The 18,485-nt window shown below is 49.8% G+C and overlaps 1 protein-coding gene across 1 annotated transcript in view; it reads right to left on the reverse strand.

Moving 5' to 3' along the window:
- Positions 1-382: 382 nt before the first annotated feature.
- ATOH8 (atonal bHLH transcription factor 8) overlaps positions 383-18,485 on the reverse strand; it is a 26,920-nt gene continuing 8,817 nt past the window's right edge. Inside the window, exons 2-3 of the mRNA XM_032226648.1 lie at positions 13,084-13,275; positions 383-929 (exon numbers count right to left, since the gene is read on the reverse strand). Coding sequence (XP_032082539.1) covers positions 924-929; positions 13,084-13,275 — 198 coding nt within the window. The 3' untranslated portion in view covers positions 383-923. The remainder of the gene's footprint in view (positions 930-13,083; positions 13,276-18,485) is intronic.

Below are 18,485 nucleotides of genomic sequence, written 5' to 3' on the forward strand. Positions count from 1 at the left end.
TCACCTGCACCAGGGGTGAGTTCCTGAACCGCGTGTGCTTTGCTTCCCTCGTGCGCACGCTGGCTGCGCGTTCCTTGCGCATTTGACTAAAAATTACTCTGCGCATACACAGAACCATGCCAGCAACAGCAGAAGACACCGGAAAAATATAAGAGCCAAGGTGGCGCAGTGGTTAGAGTGCTGTACTGCAGGCCGTTTCAGCTGACTGTTATCTGCAGTTCAGCGGTTCAAATCTCACTGGCTCAGGGTTGACTCAGCCTTCCATCCTTCCGAGGTGGGTGAAATGAGGACCCAGACTGTGGGGGCGATAAGCTGACTCTGTAGAGAGGGCTGAAAGCCCTATGAAGCGGCATATAAGTCTAACTGCTATTGCTATTGCTAAAAACTGGTTTGTGTGTGTGTGTGTGTGTCAGGCCTGAGTCGCTGCCGGTTCTGTGACCCAGGCCTGAATTCCACCACCGGTTCAGTCAAACCAGACCGAACCGGGAGTGACACACCCCTGACCTACACATTTTGAACGTGCATTCCACCAAAAGAAACCACGACTTCTTCCACATCTCAACAGACCCCTGATTTATATGGCTGGCCACTGAAATTTACAGAATGTATGGATCATAATCTCTGGATTTGAGGAGGCAATACAGAAACGCAACCAGCTCTTTGGCACTTGCAATGTCATTACAATGGGGGCTGGTCTTTGCTACGGAGCAGAGGGAGAAGCTTCTCCACAGATACTAAAACGAGGTGGGCTTCAGAAGAAAACCGCAGAAGGAAAGGTCTCCATCTTCTCCAAATGGGTGTTCCCGTAGACGGTCTTCAAACGACAGATGCTTTCTGCTCCCTCCATTGGGGACACGGGTGCTTCTGAGAAGACGGGAACGAATCATCTGCTCCGTTCTTCTGCTCAGTCCACCCTCCGGTTGTCATTCCTGAAAACAAACGCAATAGAATCAAAGAAAGGGAATGAGGAATGCCTGTCATTTGCCAGCCTTTGATTGACACGGGTGTCGCTGTGCTCCATAAATAAGTTGGAAGATCTCTGAAGAACATTACGTCCTTCACCACGATGATGAAGTCAACTAAAAGTAGAAACAGCCGTTGCCATGGTCCTCACCCTACTCAACTTTGCATCCATGGAATGTTAGCTGGAGACAAGCTAGTTGGATGGTCATAACCAACGATCTCAATTGTTTAGGAACAACATTTTTCCCTTGGTTACGTGAACCTCAGCTTAATACTAACCAGGATAGCAGGAGGAAGGAGTAACTGGGTGTTTTCAGTCTCCGCCACTCGTGCAGTGTTTCTCAACCTTGGCAACTTGAAGTCCTGTGGACTTCAAGTTGTCAAAGTTGAGAAACACTGCTTCAAATGATTATTATCTGAGAAAATCAGGCTACTTAAGGAGATCTCCCGCTTCCAGTGTAGGGCAGGTGGTAAGAATGGAGGTAAGTGGGCCACGTAGAGCAGAGAGTAGAGGCTGAGTACAGATAGTTCTCAACTTGTGGCCACAACTGAGCCCAACATTTTTGCTACGTGAGAGAGCATTTTTAAGTGAGTTTTACCCCATTTTACCGTCTTGCTTGCCATGGTTGTTCAAGGGAATCACAGCAGTTGTTAAATTAGTAACACGGTTGTTAAGCAAATCTGGCTTCCCCAATGACTTTGCTTGTCAGACGGTCTGTTCTGTTCCATTCTATTATTCTATTCTATTCTATTCTATTCTATCCCTTATTCTATTCTGTTCTGTGCTATTCTATTCTATGCTATTCCATTCCATTCTATTTCGATTCTATTTTGTCCTTTCCTATCCTACCCTATTCCTATCCTATTCCTATTCCTATCCTATCCTACCCTACCCTACCCTACCCTATCCTATTCCTATTCCTATCCCTATTCTATTCCTATCCTACCCTACCCTACCCTATTCCTATCCTATTCCTATCCTATCCTACCCTATCCTATTCCTATCGTACCCTTATCCCTATCCCTATCCTATCCTACCCTACCCTATTCCTAACCTATCCTATCCTACCCTACCCTACCCTACCCTATTCCTATCCTATTCCTATCCTATCCTATCCTACCCTACTCCTATCCTATTCTTATTCCTATTCCTGTCCCTATCCTATTCCTATCCTATTCCTACCCTACCCTACCCTACCCCATCCTATTCCTATCCTATCATCCCTATCCCTATCCTATCCTACCCTATCGTATTCCTAACCTATCATATCCTACCCTACCCTATTCCTATCCTATCCTTATCCTTATCCCTATCCTATCCTACCCTACCCTACCCTATTCCTATCCTATTCCTATCCTATCCTACCCTATTCCTATTCTATTCTTATCCCTACTTATTTCTACCCTATTCCTATTCCTATTCCTATCCTATCCTATCCTATTCCTACCCTATTCCTACCCTACTTGATTCTTCTGTTCCACCCCATCCCATCCCATCCGATTCTCTTCCAATCAACAGAGTTTTGTAGATGATGGGAAATGGCTTAAATGCCGAGGAGACCATCTGAAAATAAACCCAGGACTTGATTAACACAGAGGCCATATTTTAGAGTGAGAAAACGACCTCAGAAGGGGACCTTCAACTTCCCTGCCTCATCTTAGTGCTCCAAAAGGGAAGAGGGAATGTTTACTACTCTTTATCTTAGGCATGTCAGCACATAACAGTCAAAGTTAGGGGGTGCATCTTTTTTTTAAGCAGGGCTGGCCAGTTGTTGGGTGAATATGTCAGGCGAAAGGATGGGGAACGTGAGACGCTGATAGCAGGACGAGCGGCATTGGAAGGCCCACCCTGAACTTGAAAATTTCTTTGCTATCTTGCAACCTTGAGGCAGATTCAACAAATCCTTGGCTCGGCGCTGTGCACTCCCTTGAGCACGGCTTAATTAACTTTTTTGGTGTCAAGCTTCTGAATGCCAGCAACAGATTTTTAGTTGAAAGCAATCTATCCTGATACATTAATTCAGATTAAACCAAGGGACCTTATTTCCTTGCCTCTAACCGTGAAGATTATCTTCCCCGCAGTGCAAATATGCAGAGTCAGGAGAAATAAGGCAGTCAAAACATTTATCTTCCTAGAGACAAAACTCTGATTTAGTTCTTTCAACGAATGCATTCCAAGCTTCTCTTTTCCACAGCGCCAAGACATTCCGATGGAACGCTCTTAAACAACTTACTGCTAACATTTTTCAGATCCCTAATATCATCCTTTGCCTCCTGAACACCTAAAGAAATTTTCATTAAATACATAATTAAGGAACCTTAAGAGGGTTGACTGAGTACAGAGGTTAATTCAATCGTAATTCCTTTTATTTGGTCTGACCCTATTTAGGATCTTAAGATCTTCGAACTGGATAGCAGATAACCATGGTGGCCAACCTATGGCACGCTAGCCAGAGGTGGCACACAGAGCTCTCTCTGTGGGCACATGCGCTGTCGCCAGCTGCTCTTCTTTTCAGGTGCAGAGCGGCAGAAAACATCCCCCCAAATGCCCCCAAAACAGGCCGTTTTTCAGGCCTTTTTCTGGCTGTTTTCATGCCAAATTAGCCCCCAAAATGTCCTGAAAACAGCCTGGAAAATGGCATGAAAACGGCCTGGTTTTTGGCTGTTTTCCAGGCTGTTTCCAGGCCAAATTAGCCACAAAATTGTCCTGAAAACAGCCTGGAAAATGGCATGAAAAGGCCCGGTTTTTGGCTGTTTCCCAGGCCAAAAACGGCTGGAAAAATGCCCTGAAAATACCCCCCAAAACAGCTTGAAAACAGCTTGAAAACAGCTTGAAAAAAGCCAAAACGCCAAAATCCAGGCATGCACATGCCAGGCAGCTGGTTTTCGGGTGTCTGGTGCTCTGGCACATGCGAAGACCAATTGGCCAGTGCTCATGCGTGTGCCAGAAACACGAAGACCAGCTGGCTTGCACACATATGCACCCTGGCCAGCTGGTCTTCGGGTGTCTGGTTCTCTGGCACCCACACACCTTCTGGTTTGGGCACTCGGTGCCAAAAAGTTTCACCATCACCGGCACATAAGAATCGGTGTAAACCAAACAGAAACATGGTTGGAGATCCGTGTGTCTCAAGAGCGGCCATTTTAAGCTGGGTGGACTTCAACTCCCAGCATGCTGGCTGGGGGATTCTGGGAGTTGAAGTCCTCAGGTGTCAAAATGGCTCAAGTTGAGAAACCCATCCAGATAAAAGCCTACATGCCACCACTCAGGTTGCTCCTCACTTAGAGACCATTCAAAGTTACAATGGCACCAGGGTTGGGCTCCACCTTTTGTTACCACCGGTTCGCCCCCCCCCCCCGGCTCACGCACGTGCCTTCCACACATGCACCCGGCCTCAAAAACGTGTCTAAATAAGACCACATATTGTAGAGCAGGTGAGCGGCCGAGGTGGCGCAGTGGTTAAATACAGCACTGCAGGCTACTTCAGCTGACTGCAGTTCTGCAGTTCGGCTGTTCAAATCTCACCGGCTCAGGGTTGACTCAGACTTCCATCCTTCCGAGGTGGGTAAATTGAGGACCCGGATTGTGGGGGTGATATGCTGACTCTGTAAACCGCTTAGAGAGGGCTGAAAGCCCTATGAAGCGCTATATAAGTCTAACTGCTATTGCTATTGCTATTGCTATTGCTATTGCTATTGCTATCTATCTATCTATCTATCTATCTATCTATCTATCTATCTATCTATCTATCTATCTATCTATTATCTATCGGATTGTTGGGGGCGATACGCTGACTCTGTAAACCACTTAGAGAGGGCTGAAAGCCCTATGAAGCAGTAGATAAGTCTAACTGCTATTGCTATTGCTATTGCTATTGCTATTGCTATCTATCTATCTATCTATCTATCTATCTATCTATCTATCTATCTATCTATCATCTATCTATCTATCTATCTATCTATCTATCTATCTATCTATCTATCTATTATCTATCAGATTGTTGGGGGCGATATGCTGACTCTGTAAACCGCTTAGAGAGGGCTAAAAGCCCTATGAAGCGCTATATAAGTCTAACTGCTATTGCTATTGCTACCTGCGATTTCCGCTATCCATTCAGGTGAACCGGTCCAAACTGGCTGAATATCACCTCCGAATAGCACTGGAAATGACTTCGGACTTTTGTAAGCAGCGTGGTAAAACCGAGGTTTGTGTTTTTTTTGTTTTTTTTAGTGTCTCACCCCCAGCTGCCGAAGGGACCGTAAGGAACATTAAAATCAAAGGGCTAGGCAGATGCATTCATTTCAACAGCTCCCCCTGAGCTCCGCCACCTGTTTCCAGCCCTCAAGCATCAAAGGCTAGCAGCGCCAGAATGAACTTCCTAGCAATCGTCCCTACGATCTTCTTGTGCCCCTGGCGTGTTTATATCTTTTCTTTCTGGACAGACTTACAAAAGAAAGAGAAGGCAAAAGGAGAATCCGAGTGCTACTTAGTACGGGATTCATGGGGCAAATGGCTGCAGTAAAGATGCAAAGAATAAGAAAGCATTGAAGGAAAAAAGATGAAGAAATTAGGAAACAGCCATAAAACCGCATAATTAATAAGAGGGGGGGGGAATTTAAGCTAGACTGTATTTGATTTGATTTTGATTTGATTTATTTGCATTTCTATGTATATAAAACAGAATAACAGTTATAAGAGGAATGTGTGTACATAGGTAGCTAGAAGATGTATTGTATAGGAATAAGTTCACTGACGTACAGGAAGCTAGATATGTCTACCCTGTCAAAGAGGGGATTGGCTTATTATTTATTTATTGTTAAAAAATATTGTTATTAAACATAATATTATTCTCTAAGGTTCTCCAAGGCAGGACGAGAAGAAAAGGGTGGGAAATTGCCAAGGAGAGAACCAACTTTAGAAGTAGGGAGAACTTTTCTGACTGTACAACCAAACAGTAGAACAGATTGTCTCCTGGAGTTGTTGGAGAACCCTCAGTGGAGGTTTCCAAAACTAGACAGGACAAGCAAATGAATGAAATGGCATAAGGTCTCCTGCCTTGAGTAGCGGGTTAGACTAGAAGACCTCCACGGGCCCTTGCAATCCTATGATTCTAATTTCAAGGACCTTAGCTCCAATCTTTCCTTTAAAACTCCCAGTGTTGGAGCATTCACAACTTCTGGAGACAAGATGTTCCACTGGTTAATTGTCCTCACTGTTAGGAAATTTCTCCTTAGTTCTAGGTTGCTTCTCTCCTTGATTAGTTTCCACCCATTGCTTCTTGTTCTACCCTCAGGTGCCTTGGAGAATAGCTTGATTCCCTCTTCTTTGGGGCAACCCCTGAGATATTGGAAGACTGCTATCATGTCTCCCCTAAATCCTTCTTTTCATTAAACTAGACATACCCAGTTCCTGCAACCGTTCTTCGTATGTTTTAGCCTCCAGTCCCCTAATCCTCTTTGTTGCTCTTCTCTGCACTTTCCCCAAATCTCAACTTCTTTTTTGAAGTGTGGTGACCAAAAATGAATGCAGGATTCCAGGTGGGGGCCTTACGATGACCCTTTTTATTTTTTTTCCCCCATGCCCCCCAATTGTGCCTGCGAAAGGGACGGGGGGGGGGGGAAATGATTAAAACCCAGAAATCAATTCGAGCCTTGGGCTTTTATAGAGATTCTTCTGCTGTTATTTATGAGTCCAGCTTCCTCCCTCACAAAGCGTCCTTTTGCTGGGTCCCCCCCCCCCCCCGCCGTCCTGCTCCTCTCTAGCAGCTGTTCTCCATGTTGCATCTTGAGTGATGATGAGGGCCTGAAAGTGTTTTTTTGGAACAGATGGCTAGGAGTATGCTGGGGAATGTGCCAGCGGAGAGCTGGGGGGAAGCCAAATCCTGCAATGACTGAGTGTTTTCGGTTCCAGCTCGCGTGCCTTTCCCCTGGCCTCTGCCCCGACTGGCGCCAGTAGGACTTCCCAACCAGCACTCTGAACATCTGGAGTCTGGGACTGCCAGAAGACCAAAGCCGGGGGGGGGGGAGGAGGAGGAGGAGGGAAGCCCTCCCTGCTCAGCCCCAGCTTCCCTCTGCTCCACAAAATTGCTCACCAGCGAAATAACTAATCAGAACCAAAAAGGCCTCTGTGCATGCAGCCCCCCCCACCCCTCCACCCCGGCACGGAGGGGCTTGCAAGCTAAGCAGCTACAGGTCAGCAGCTTCCTGCCCCCCCCTTCCACCTCTTTCAATGAGGGGTATGTGTGTGTGTGTGTTGGGGGGGGAGGCTCGTTACATTCGGAAAAACTAATGAAGCAAAGAATATTATCTTTCAAACGCTGGAGACAGAGTGGCGGGTGGGTGCGAAGGAGGGGAAGGACGGCTGGGAAAACTCGGTGCTTCTCTCCGAGGGTATTTTCCAGTCGAGGAAGGAGTGGTAGGATGGATGTTTTGAAGGACTCATGCTAGGCTTCTGGGTTTGAAAGACCTGAGGACGTGGAAGTAAGGGAATAAGAGGGCAACAGGGTTGGGAGGGACCTTGGAGGTCTTCTAGTCCAACCCCCTGCTCAAGCAGGAGAATTTATACCCTTTCAAATGGTTGTCTAATCTCTTAAAAACCTCCACTGATGGAGCATCAAAAACTTCTGGAGGCAACTTCTGTTCCACTGGTTAATCGTCCTGTTAAGAAATTTCTCCTTAGTTCTAGGTTGCTTCTGTCCTTGATTAGTTTCCACCCATTGCTTCTTGTCCTGTGTTCAGGTGCCTTGGAGAATAGCTTGACTCCCTCTTCTTTGGGGCAACCCCTGAGATATTGGAAGACTGCTATCATGTCTCCCCTGGTCCTTCTTTCCATTAAACTAGACATACCCAGTTCTTCATCTGTTTTAGCCTCCAGTCCCCTAATCCTCTTTGTTGCTCTTCTCTGCACTCTTTCTAGAGTCTCCACATCTTTTTTTAAATAAAATGGCAATATGGACCAAGGTAATATGGACCAGTCATAGTGGAGCACTTCCAAAGAAGGGATCCGGGGAAGGATTAGCAAGGATCCCTGAGGATCCATGTAGGAAATCTCTGGATCCTGCTGTAAGCTCAGAATTTGATAGGGCGGAAGGAGCCACCGAGAAAACTTATAGTGCTTGAATTACGACCAGAATGGAGTCTAAAATTTCTGTTCCTAAACAGGGTGGCTGTTAAGTGAGATTTGCCTCATTTTGCAGCCTTTCTCGCCACCGTTGTTCAGCGGATCCCTGCAGTTCTTAAGTTATGAAACTTGGTCGTGTGTGTGTGTGTGTGTGTGTGGATTAATTCTCCCTCAACTTTGCATGTGATTTACTTGGATTATTTAATTACTCACAACCCAGAGAAGCAACAGATTTCAACCGTTGTCCACTAAAAATATTTGCAAATGTCCCACGGTACTAGTTGAGGTAGATTGGCCTCATTGCAACTAGAAATATCTTTTCAGGGTCATTTCGTGACCTAACAACCTTCTTATTCTAAGGGTGAAATGTTTTTTATTTATTTGCACGCCACCTTAATTCTTTTTTTTTTTAGGAACAACTCAAGGTGGTGAAAAAAACCCTAAGATTCTTTCCTTCTCTCTCCTCCCACCCAGTTGGCTTTCATGGCTAAAGCGGGACTAGAACTCCCGATCTCCTGGTGATTGGCCCAAAGTCACCCAGATGGCTTTCATGGCTAAAGAGGGACTAGAACTCCCTATCTCCTGGTGATTGGCCCAAAGTCACCCAGTCAGTTTTTCATACTTGAGGTGGGACTAGAACTCCCAGCGTCCTGGTGATTGGCCCAAAGTCACCCAGATGTCTTTCACGGCTAAGGTGGGACTAGAACTCCCAGTCTCCTGGGGATTGGCCCAAAGTCACCCAGTTGGCTTTCATGGCTAAGGCAGGGCTAGAACTCCCAGTCTCCTGGTGATTGGCCCAAAGTCACCCAGTCAGTTTTTCATACCCAGACGGCTTTCATGGCTAAGGCAGGACTAGAACTCCCAGTCTCCTGGTGATTGGCCCAAAGTCACCCAGTCAGTTTTTCATACCCAGATATCTTTCATGGCTAAGGCGGGACTAGAACTCCCAGTCTCCTGGTGATTGGCCCAAAGTCACCCAGATGGCTTTCATGGCTAAGGCGGGACTAGAACTCCCAGTCTCCTGGTGATTGGCCCAAAGTCACCCAGATGGCTTTCATGGCTAAGGCGGGGCTAGAACTCCCAGTCTCCCGGTGATTGGCCCAAAGTCACCCAGATGGCTTTCATGGCTAAGGCAGGGCTAGAACTCCCAGTCTCCTGGTGATTGGCCCAAAGTCACCCAGTTGGCTTTCATGGCTAAAGAGGGACTAGAACTCCCTATCTCCTGGTGATTGGCCCAAAGTCACCCAGTCAGTTTTTCATACTTGAGGTGGGACTAGAACTCCCAGCGTCCTGGTGATTGGCCCAAAGTCACCCAGATGTCTTTCACGGCTAAGGTGGGACTAGAACTCCCAGTCTCCTGGGGATTGGCCCAAAGTCACCCAGATGGCTTTCATGGCTAAGGCAGGGCTAGAACTCCCAGTCTCCTGGTGATTGGCCCAAAGTCACCCAGTTGGCTTTCATGGCTAAAGAGGGACTAGAATTCCCTATCTCCTGGTGATTGGCCCAAAGTCACCCAGTCAGTTTTTCATACTTGAGGCGGGACTAGAACTCCCAGTCTCCTGGTGATTGGCCCAAAGTCACCCAGTTGGCTTTCATGGCTAAGGCGGGGCTAGAACTCCCAGTCTCCCGGTGATTGGCCCAAAGTCACCCAGATAGCTTTCATGGCTAAGGCGGGACTAGAACTCCCAGTCTCCCGGTGATTGGCCCAAAGTCACCCAGATAGCTTTCATGGCTAAGGCGGGACTAGAACTCCCAGTCTCCCGGTGATTGGCCCAAAGTCACCCAATTGGCTTTCATGGCTAAAGAGGGACTAGAACTCCCTATCTCCTGGTGATTGGCCCAAAGTCACCCAGTCAGTTTTTCATACTTGAGGCGGGACTAGAACTCCCAGTCTCCTGGTGATTGGCCCAAAGTCACCCAGTCAGTTTTTCATACCCAGACGGCTTTCATGGCTAAGGCAGGACTAGAACTCCCAGTCTCCTGGTGATTGGCCCAAAGTCACCCAGTCAGTTTTTCATACCCAGATATCTTTCATGGCTAAGGCGGGACTAGAACTCCCAGTCTCCTGGTGATTGGCCCAAAGTCACCCAGATGGCTTTCATGGCTAAGGCGGGACTAGAACTCCCAGTCTCCTGGTGATTGGCCCAAAGTCACCCAGATGGCTTTCATGGCTAAGGCGGGACTAGAACTCCCAGTCTCCTGGGGATTGGCCCAAAGTCACCCAGATGGCTTTCATGGCTAAGGCGGGGCTAGAACTCCCAGTCTCCTGGCGATTGGCCCAAAGTCACCCAGATGTCTTTCATGGCTAAGGCGGGGCTAGAACTCCCAGTCTCCTGGTGATTGGCCCAAAGTCACCCAGATGGCTTTCATGGCTAAGGCGGGACTAGAACTCCCAGTCTCCCGGGGATTGGCCCAAAGTCACCCAAACAAATTTCATGGCAAAGATAGGACTAAAATTCCTGGTCTCCCACTTTCTGATGATTTAATCAAGTGAGATTAACATAAAGGTTTTTCTTTTTGTGAACTTCTGGCTGTAAATAAAAATGATTCTTATTACGAAAGCTAAAGTGGGCAGCTTTCAGAAACGGTCCTGTTATACTAAGGGATGAAAGTGCGATGGGAGAGGAATGCAACTTTTTCCTTCTCAGGGAAAATTATACTTGTCGAAGTCGCTAAACAGCCCATTAAAAACGCGAAATATCATCTTTTTTTTTTAAAGGTTTATTTTAAAGGCCCATTGACGACGATTAGGGCATCAATGAGAAGGTTGTCATGGCTAAGCCATTTCTTGGCCCCCTTTTTCAGTCCGTGAAGGAATCCAGCACTTGAGCAAATGGGAATTGGACAGGACAGAAGGCAACATTCTCCCTTCCCTTCCTATTGTAAAAACAAGTTGAAGGAGGGGGGGGGGAAAGAAGGACACCCCCCCCCTCAAATTCCATGCAGTAAAAAAAAAGAGATAGAGGATCACGGAAGGTGACTCACAAGACCCCAGTAAAAATATAACATCTGGAGCCTCTGATTCAGCTTCTCCGAATCCTTCAAAAGACAGAAGGGAAATCCTAGAAGGGGATCTGCAGAGATCCTCCATCCTCCAGGTCCTGATTGTCCCAAAAGTGCTTTTTTCCAGGAGGTGACTGATTTTTTTCTCCTCCTCCAAGAAGCCTCTTCAGCTCTGACTGGACAGTGAGGAATAGAAGGATTTATATTCCTTGCAGACAGCTGGTCATTTGCATCCTTTTAGAGCAATATTTCTCAACCTTGGCCACTTGAAGATGTCTGGACTCCAACTCCCAGAATTCCCCAGCCAGCGAATGCTGGCTGGGGAATTCTGGGAGTTGAAGTCCGGACATCTTCAAGTGGCCAAGGTTGAGAAACACTGTTTTTAGAGGGTCTTTGAAGCACTTGGGGGTTTCTCTGTGTCCTCAGGGTCACTTAGCAACTGTCTTTCTTAGTGACAGAAACTTGGGGGGGTCATTGTGGTCATACATTGAGGACCACCTGTCCTGTGTCTACAGCAAGAAGTCAGGGAACGTCCTGATGACCTCGAAGGACACTTATGCATTTGCACAGCCCATCTGGCGGGACCCTCCTGAGGTGGTGGGAGGGCTGGAAACAGCTTTCTGACGCCTCTGATTTTCTCAGGACACCCAGGGACAGTGAAAGCAGTGATGGTATTGGGGGGGGGCATTTGGTTGGGGTTCTGAGCTGGGAAAATACTCCTGCTTCCCCAACACGGCTGTTAGGAACACGAATAAGTCAAGGAAAGGATGTTCAATTGGCATCTTCTTCCCCCTCTTAAGGAAAACCCATATTTTACACTTATCTGTTGTCCCAGGAAGGAAGGAAGGAAGGGAGGGAGGGAGGGAGGAAGGAAGGAAGGAAGGAAGGAGAAAAAGGAAGGAGGAGGAAGGGAGGAAAGAAGAGAAAGCAGGGGAGGGAGGATGGAAGAAATGAAGGAATGAATGAAGGATTGAGGGAAGGAAGGAAGGGGGAGGGAGGAAGGAAGGAAGGAAGAGAAGGAGGGGAGGGAGGATGAGAAGGAGGAAGGAAGAAATGAAGGAATGAATGAAGGATTGAGGGAGGGAAGGAAGGGGGAGGGAGGAAGGAAGGAAGAAGGAGGGGAGGGAGGATGGGAAGGAAGGAAGGAAGGAAGGAAGAAGAAAAAGGAAGGAGAAGGGAGGAAAAAAGAGAAAGCAGAGGAGGGAGGATGAGAAGGAGGAAGGAAGAAACGAAGGAATGAATGGATTGAGGGAAGGAAGGATGGGGGAGGGAGGAAGGAAGGAAGAGAAGGAGGGGAGGGAGGATGAGAAGGAGGAATGAAGAAATGAAGGAATGAATGAAGGATTGAGGGAGGGAAGGAAGGGGAAGGAAGGAAGGAAGGAAGAAGGAGGGGAGGGAGGATGGGAAGGAAGGAAGGAAGGAAGAAGAAAAAGGAAGGAGAAGGGAGGAAAAAAGAGAAAGCAGAGGAGGGAGGATGAGAAGGAGGAAGGAAGAAACGAAGGAATGAATGAAGGATTGAGGGAGGGAAGGAAGGGGGAGGGAGGAAGGAAGGAAGAGAAGGAAGGGAAGGAAGATGTAGAAAAAGAAGAGAGAAGAAGGAGGGAGAGAGGAGGAAGAGAAAAGAGGGGAGGGAAAGAAGGAAAGAAGGAAAGAAAGAAAGAATGAAAGAAAGAGACAGAGAAAGAAAGACTCAAGCACACAGCCAAAGTTCTGCCTCTCTTGCTCTGTTTTAAATTCTTAAGCCTTGCATAACTCCATCAAGGTTATTCCAACCTCAAAGAATGCGTTTAAAAGAGGGAAAAAAAAGGGATGGAACCAGTGTTTGGCCTGTGGAAGAATATAAATCAGGGGCTGGAGGGGGGGGGGGAAACCCTTAAAGATAAGAGGCTGATAAAACCACCAAACAGCAGCTGTTGCAAATCTTCACAAAGCCCCAGAGCTGCAGAGCCCTTCCTCCTCCTCCTCCTCCTCCTGCCCCCCCCCCCCGAGACCCCTACCTTCCTCTTCTTGGACCGGCCTTCGGCCTGCAGGGTTCGGGTGCACTGCTCCACGCATTCGGAGAAGCTCAGGTTACTGTGGTCGGCACTGTAGTCGAGGTCGGCCAGCCTGGCCAAGGAGAGGATATAGTTACAGGCGATCCTGAGGATGGCCAGCTTGGACAGCTTCTGCCCGTAGGAATAGCAGGGCACCTGCGGAGGAGAGGAGGACACGGGAGGAGGTCAGGACACCCAGGCAGCCTTTGGGCGGAGGGGAAGGGAAGGCTTGCAAAGGTCACAGAGCGCGGAAGGACAGGGTGGGAAGGGGCCTCGGAGGTCTTCTAGTCTGACCCCACCCCACCCCCACCCCCACTGCTCGAGCAGGAGACCTCATTGCTATTCCAGGCTGGGCTGAGTGAGAGCGGCTGGCCCAAAGTCCCCCAGATGGTGTTCATGGCTAAGGCGGGACTAGAACTCCCGGTCGCCTGGCGATCGGCCCAAAGTCCCCCAGATGGCGCTCATGGCTAAGGCGGGACTAGAACTCCCAGTCGCCTGGCGATCGGCCCAAAGTCCCCCAGACGGCCTTCAGGGCTAAGGCGGGACTAGAACTCCCAGTCGCCTGGCGATCGGCCCAAAGTCCCCCAGACGGCCTTCAGGGCTAAGGCGGGACTAGAACTCCCAGTCGCCTGGCGATCGGCCCAAAGTCCCCCAGACGGCCTTCAGGGCTAAGGCGGGACTAGAACTCCCAGTCGCCTGGCGATTGGCCCAAAGTCCCCTAGATGGCCTTCATGGCTAAGGCGGGACTAGAACTCCCGGTCGCCTGGCGATTGGCCCAAAGTCCCCCAGACGGCGTTCATGGCTAAGGCGGGACTAGAACTCCCAGTCACCTGGCGATCGGGCCAAAGTCCCCCAGACGGCACTCATGGCTAAGGCGGGACTAGAACTCCCGGTCGCCTGGCGATCGGCCCAAAGTCCCCCAGATGGCGCTCATGGCTAAGGTGGGACTAGAACTCCCAGTCACCTGGCGATCGGCCCAAAGTCCCCCAGATGGCGTTCATGGCTAAGGCGGGACTAGAACTCCCGGTCGCCTGGCGATTGGCCCAAAGTCCCCCAAATGGCGTTCATGGCTAAGGCGGGACTAGAACTCCCAGTCGCCTGGTGATCGGCCCAAAGTCCCCCAGATGGCGTTCATGGCTAAGGCGGGACTAGAACTCCCAGCCGCCTGGTGATCGGCCCAAAGTACCCTAGATGGCCTTCATGGCTAAGGCAGGACTAGAACTCCCAGTCGCCTGGTGATTGGCCCAAAGTCCCCCAGATGGCCTTCATGGCTAAGGCGGGACTAGAACTCCCAGTCGCCTGTTTTCTACCCTGGTGCCCTAACAAGACCAAAGAGGTTCTTTTCTACTAATTACTAATAGACCGAAGGAGAAACTTGAACCTTTCGAAGAGGTAAGTAAGAAACAAAAAGGTTTTGTCCTCCCCGGCCCCCAGCAGCACTCGGCAGGCTTCAGCAGGGCTGGGGGGGGGGGAGGCAAAAACGCCCCCAATTTTTGCAAAAAATAGCCGATTTTCCGCCCGGTTTTTGCAAAAACGGGGACATTTTTGCCTTTCCCCAGCCCTACTGAAGCCTGCCAAGAGCTGCTGGGGAGAGGCAAAAATACCTCCATTTTTGCCAAAAATGGGCCATTTTTCCCAAAAATGGGATGCGGGGATGGGGCTTCAGGGGGCCAAAGATGGCTGTATTGGTTGTATAAGACGCACCAACATTTCCACTCTCTTTCAGGGGGGGAAAGGTGCGTCTTATACTCTGAAAAATACAGGAAGCCCCAAGGATGCAGACTTTAGGGATATCTTTATTTTCTCTCCTGAAAAGGAACTCCGCCGGCTGCTGATCCACTTCCAGGCAGAGTTCAGAGCGCAAGTCGCTAAGGAATTTGCAGAAGCCTTTCAAAGGGCGTTGAATGGGACTGTGCAGGAAATGGATTGACTTCCAAAAGGACGGTTCCAATTTTTTAATGCTCAGATTGGTTCACGTCAAGGTCAGAGCCGTTTCGGAGGGGTAGAAAAGCAGCTTAGAAACATAGAATGGTAGGACTGGAAGGGATCGCGGAGGTCTTCTAGTCCAGCCCCCTACTCAAGACAGTAGTCTTTCTACCATCCCGGTCAAACGGTTGTCTAGTTTATTCTTGAAAACCTCCATTGACGGAGGACCCATAATTCAGGGGGGCAAGATATGAATGAAGGATGAAATGCTCTTGCTGTCAGGATATCTTCTTGATAAGTCTCCATCTGTTACTCCTCTTTCTGCTCTCTGGTGCTTTGGAGAATAAGTTGGCCCCGCCTTCTCTGTGACAGCCCCTTCAAGGGGGTTGGACTAGAAGATCTCTCGGGTCCCTTCCACCTCTTTTATTCTGTATAAGGCTCCTTCTTTAGGCAGGAGGTTGGACTAGAACAGTTGTCACCAACTGGGGGTCCGTGAGAAAATTTTGGTGGTCCGCAGAAAAATTATTTGCATTTTTTATATTGCACTAAATCAGGGGTCCTCAAATATTGGCCCCTGGGATGGATACGTGCAATGAATGCTTGTGTTGCTGCAGAGAGTCTCCCCCTTCGGGGTCTTTTTGTGGGGGTCGGAGGGGGGGCAGAAATTCCGACTTGGGGTCTGCTTCAGCCTCCTGGTGGGGGGCTTTGGGCGAAGGCTGGAGGGAAGAGCCGCTGGTGGTGAAGAGCCAGAGGGCCTCATTCCAATGGGACTGCATCATGGCCTGGAACTGGCTGACCATCTCAGCCCACTGAGCCTCCAGGCGCCGGCACCTGGCCTAGCACTCCCGCAGGACTTCCCTCTGCTTGGAAAGCCTGTGCTCCTAATCCTCAGTGAGGTGCTTCCACTGAGCCTCCTTCTCGGTCCGATCCAATTTGAACTGTGTTGTTTTGCCAACTCTTTCTCCTGGGGGCTGCTTAGCTCCAGCAACTGCTTCCTGTTGGGGCCCTAAGGAGCCCCGGGTGGGCAGTTGAGGAGGGGCTGGGAGGGGAGGGGCGAGTGGAGACTAATGTCCCAAAGTGCCTCTAAAGGACTGCAAGGCCATCCAACCGGTCAGTCCTAGAGGAGATCAACCCTGACTGCTCTTTAGAAGGCCAGGTCCTGAAGAGGAAACTCAAAGACTTTGGCCACCTAATGAGAAGGAAGAAGGACTCCCTGGAGAAGAGCCTCATGCTGGGAAGGATGGAGGGCAAAAGAAGAAGAAGGGGACAGCAGAGAAGGAGGTGGCTGGATGGAGTCACCGAAGCAGTCGGCGTGAGCTTAAATGGATTCCAGAGGATGGGAGAGGACAGGAAGGCCTGGAGGAACATGGTCCATGAGGCCACGATGGGTGGGACACCACTTGCAACTAACCACAACAACAATCTATCCATCCATCCATCTATCTATATATCTCAAGTACTTTGGCCACCTGTTGAGAAGGAAGGACTCCCTGGAGAAGAGCCTCATGCTGGGAACGATGGAGGGCAAAAGAAGAAGGAGGGGACGGCAGAGAAGGAGGTGGCTGGATGGAGTCACCGAAGCAGCCGGCGTGAGCTTCAATGGACTCCAGGGGATGGTAGAGGACAGGAAGGCCTGGAGGAACGTTGTTCATGGAGTTCCGATGGATTGCACATGACTCCTCCCTGCTGAACAAAAGGGAGGCGGGGGAACCCTTGCAGGGCAGAGCTGAAGAATATGCCCAATTCTTAGCGGACAAAATTGCTCGGTTTCGGACGGACTTGGACTCCACATCTGCAGTTCCAGCCGAGACTCAGGGGGACCAAGTACAACAGCTCTGGGTTGAGTTTCAGGAGGTTACCCCCGGGGATGTGGACAAGGCCATGAGAGCTGTGAGTTCCTCCACCTGTGCTTTGGATCCGTGTCCCTCATGGCTGGTTTCTAACTGTAGTGAGGTGACACGAGGCTGGATCCAGGCGGTTGTAACCGCCTCCCTTCGGGAGGGGAACTTCCCCGCCGCACTGAAGGCGGCGGTGGTGAGACCCCTCCTGAAGAAGCCATCTCTTGATCCAGCTGTCCTTAATAACTACCGCCCGGTCTCCAACCTCCCCTTCCTGGGGAAGGTTGTTGAGAAGGTGGTGGCCTTCCAGCTCCAACGGTCCTTGGAGGAAGCAGACTACCTAGACCCCTTCCAGTCAGGCTTCAGACCCGGTTACAGCACTGAAACCGCCTTGGTCGCATTGATGGATGATCTCTGGAGAGCCAGAGATGAAGGACATCCCTCCATCCTGGTCCTCCTTGACCTCTCAGCGGCTTTCGATACCATCGACCATGGTATCCTTCTGCGAAGACTGCGGGAGGTGGGAGTGGGAGGCACCGTGTTACGGTGGTTCTCCTCCTACCTCTCGGACAGGTCGCAGTCGGTGTTAGTGGGAGGGCAGAGATCGTCCCCAAGGCCCCTGAAATATGGGGTGCCGCAGGGTTCGGTCTTATCCCCCCTACTATTTAACATTTACATGAAACCGCTGGGAGAGATCATCCGTAGGCACGGGATTAGATACCATCAATATGCGGACGATACTCAATTGTATCTGTCCGCCCCGTGCCAAATCAATGAAGCGGTTGACGTAATGGACCGGGGGCTCGAAGCCGTCATGAACTGGATGAGGATTAACAAGCTTGTGCTCAACCCAGAAAAGACCGAGTGGCTGTTGTGTTTTCCTCCCAAAAATTCGGCCACTAATCCAACACTCAGGCTGGGGGGTCAAATTCTACACCCCTCAGAGAGGGTTCGCAACTTGGGAGTCCTCCTGGATTCACAGCTGTCATTCGACCATCATATAGCGGCTGTGACCAGGGGGGCATTCGCCCAGGTACGCCTGGTGCGCCAGTTGCGACCCTACCTGAACCGGGAGGCCCTCACAACAGTCACTCGGGCCCTCGTGATTTCTAGGCTGGAATACTGCAATGTGCTCTACATGGGGCTGCCCTTGAAGAGCATCCGGCGACTTCAGCTAGTGCAGAACGCAGCCGCGCGAGTGATTGCGGGTGCACCCCGATTCACCCGCATTACACCTATCCTCCGCGAGCTGCGCTGGCTACCTGTCGATCTCCGGATGCGCTTCAAGGTGCTATTGACCACCCATAAAGCCCTACATGGCAGTGGATCTGGATACTTGAGAGACCGCCTTCTGCCAATTACCTCCCTACGACCTATAAGATCTCATAGGTTAGGCCTCCTCCGCATCCCATCGGCCAGCCAATGTCGGCTGGCAACCACAAGGAGGAGGGCCTTCTCAGTAGCGGCCCCGACCCTTTGGAACGAGCTCCCCGTAGAGATTCGCACCCTCTCCACCGTCCAGGCCTTCCGCACTGCCTTGAAGAACTGGCTCGCCCGTCAGGCCTGGGGATAAGGACCATTACCCCGCCCGAATGTTGTATG

Source organism: Thamnophis elegans, chromosome 11 (assembly GCF_009769535.1).
Source record: "Thamnophis elegans isolate rThaEle1 chromosome 11, rThaEle1.pri, whole genome shotgun sequence".
Classification (NCBI taxonomy): Eukaryota; Metazoa; Chordata; class Lepidosauria; order Squamata; family Colubridae; genus Thamnophis; species Thamnophis elegans.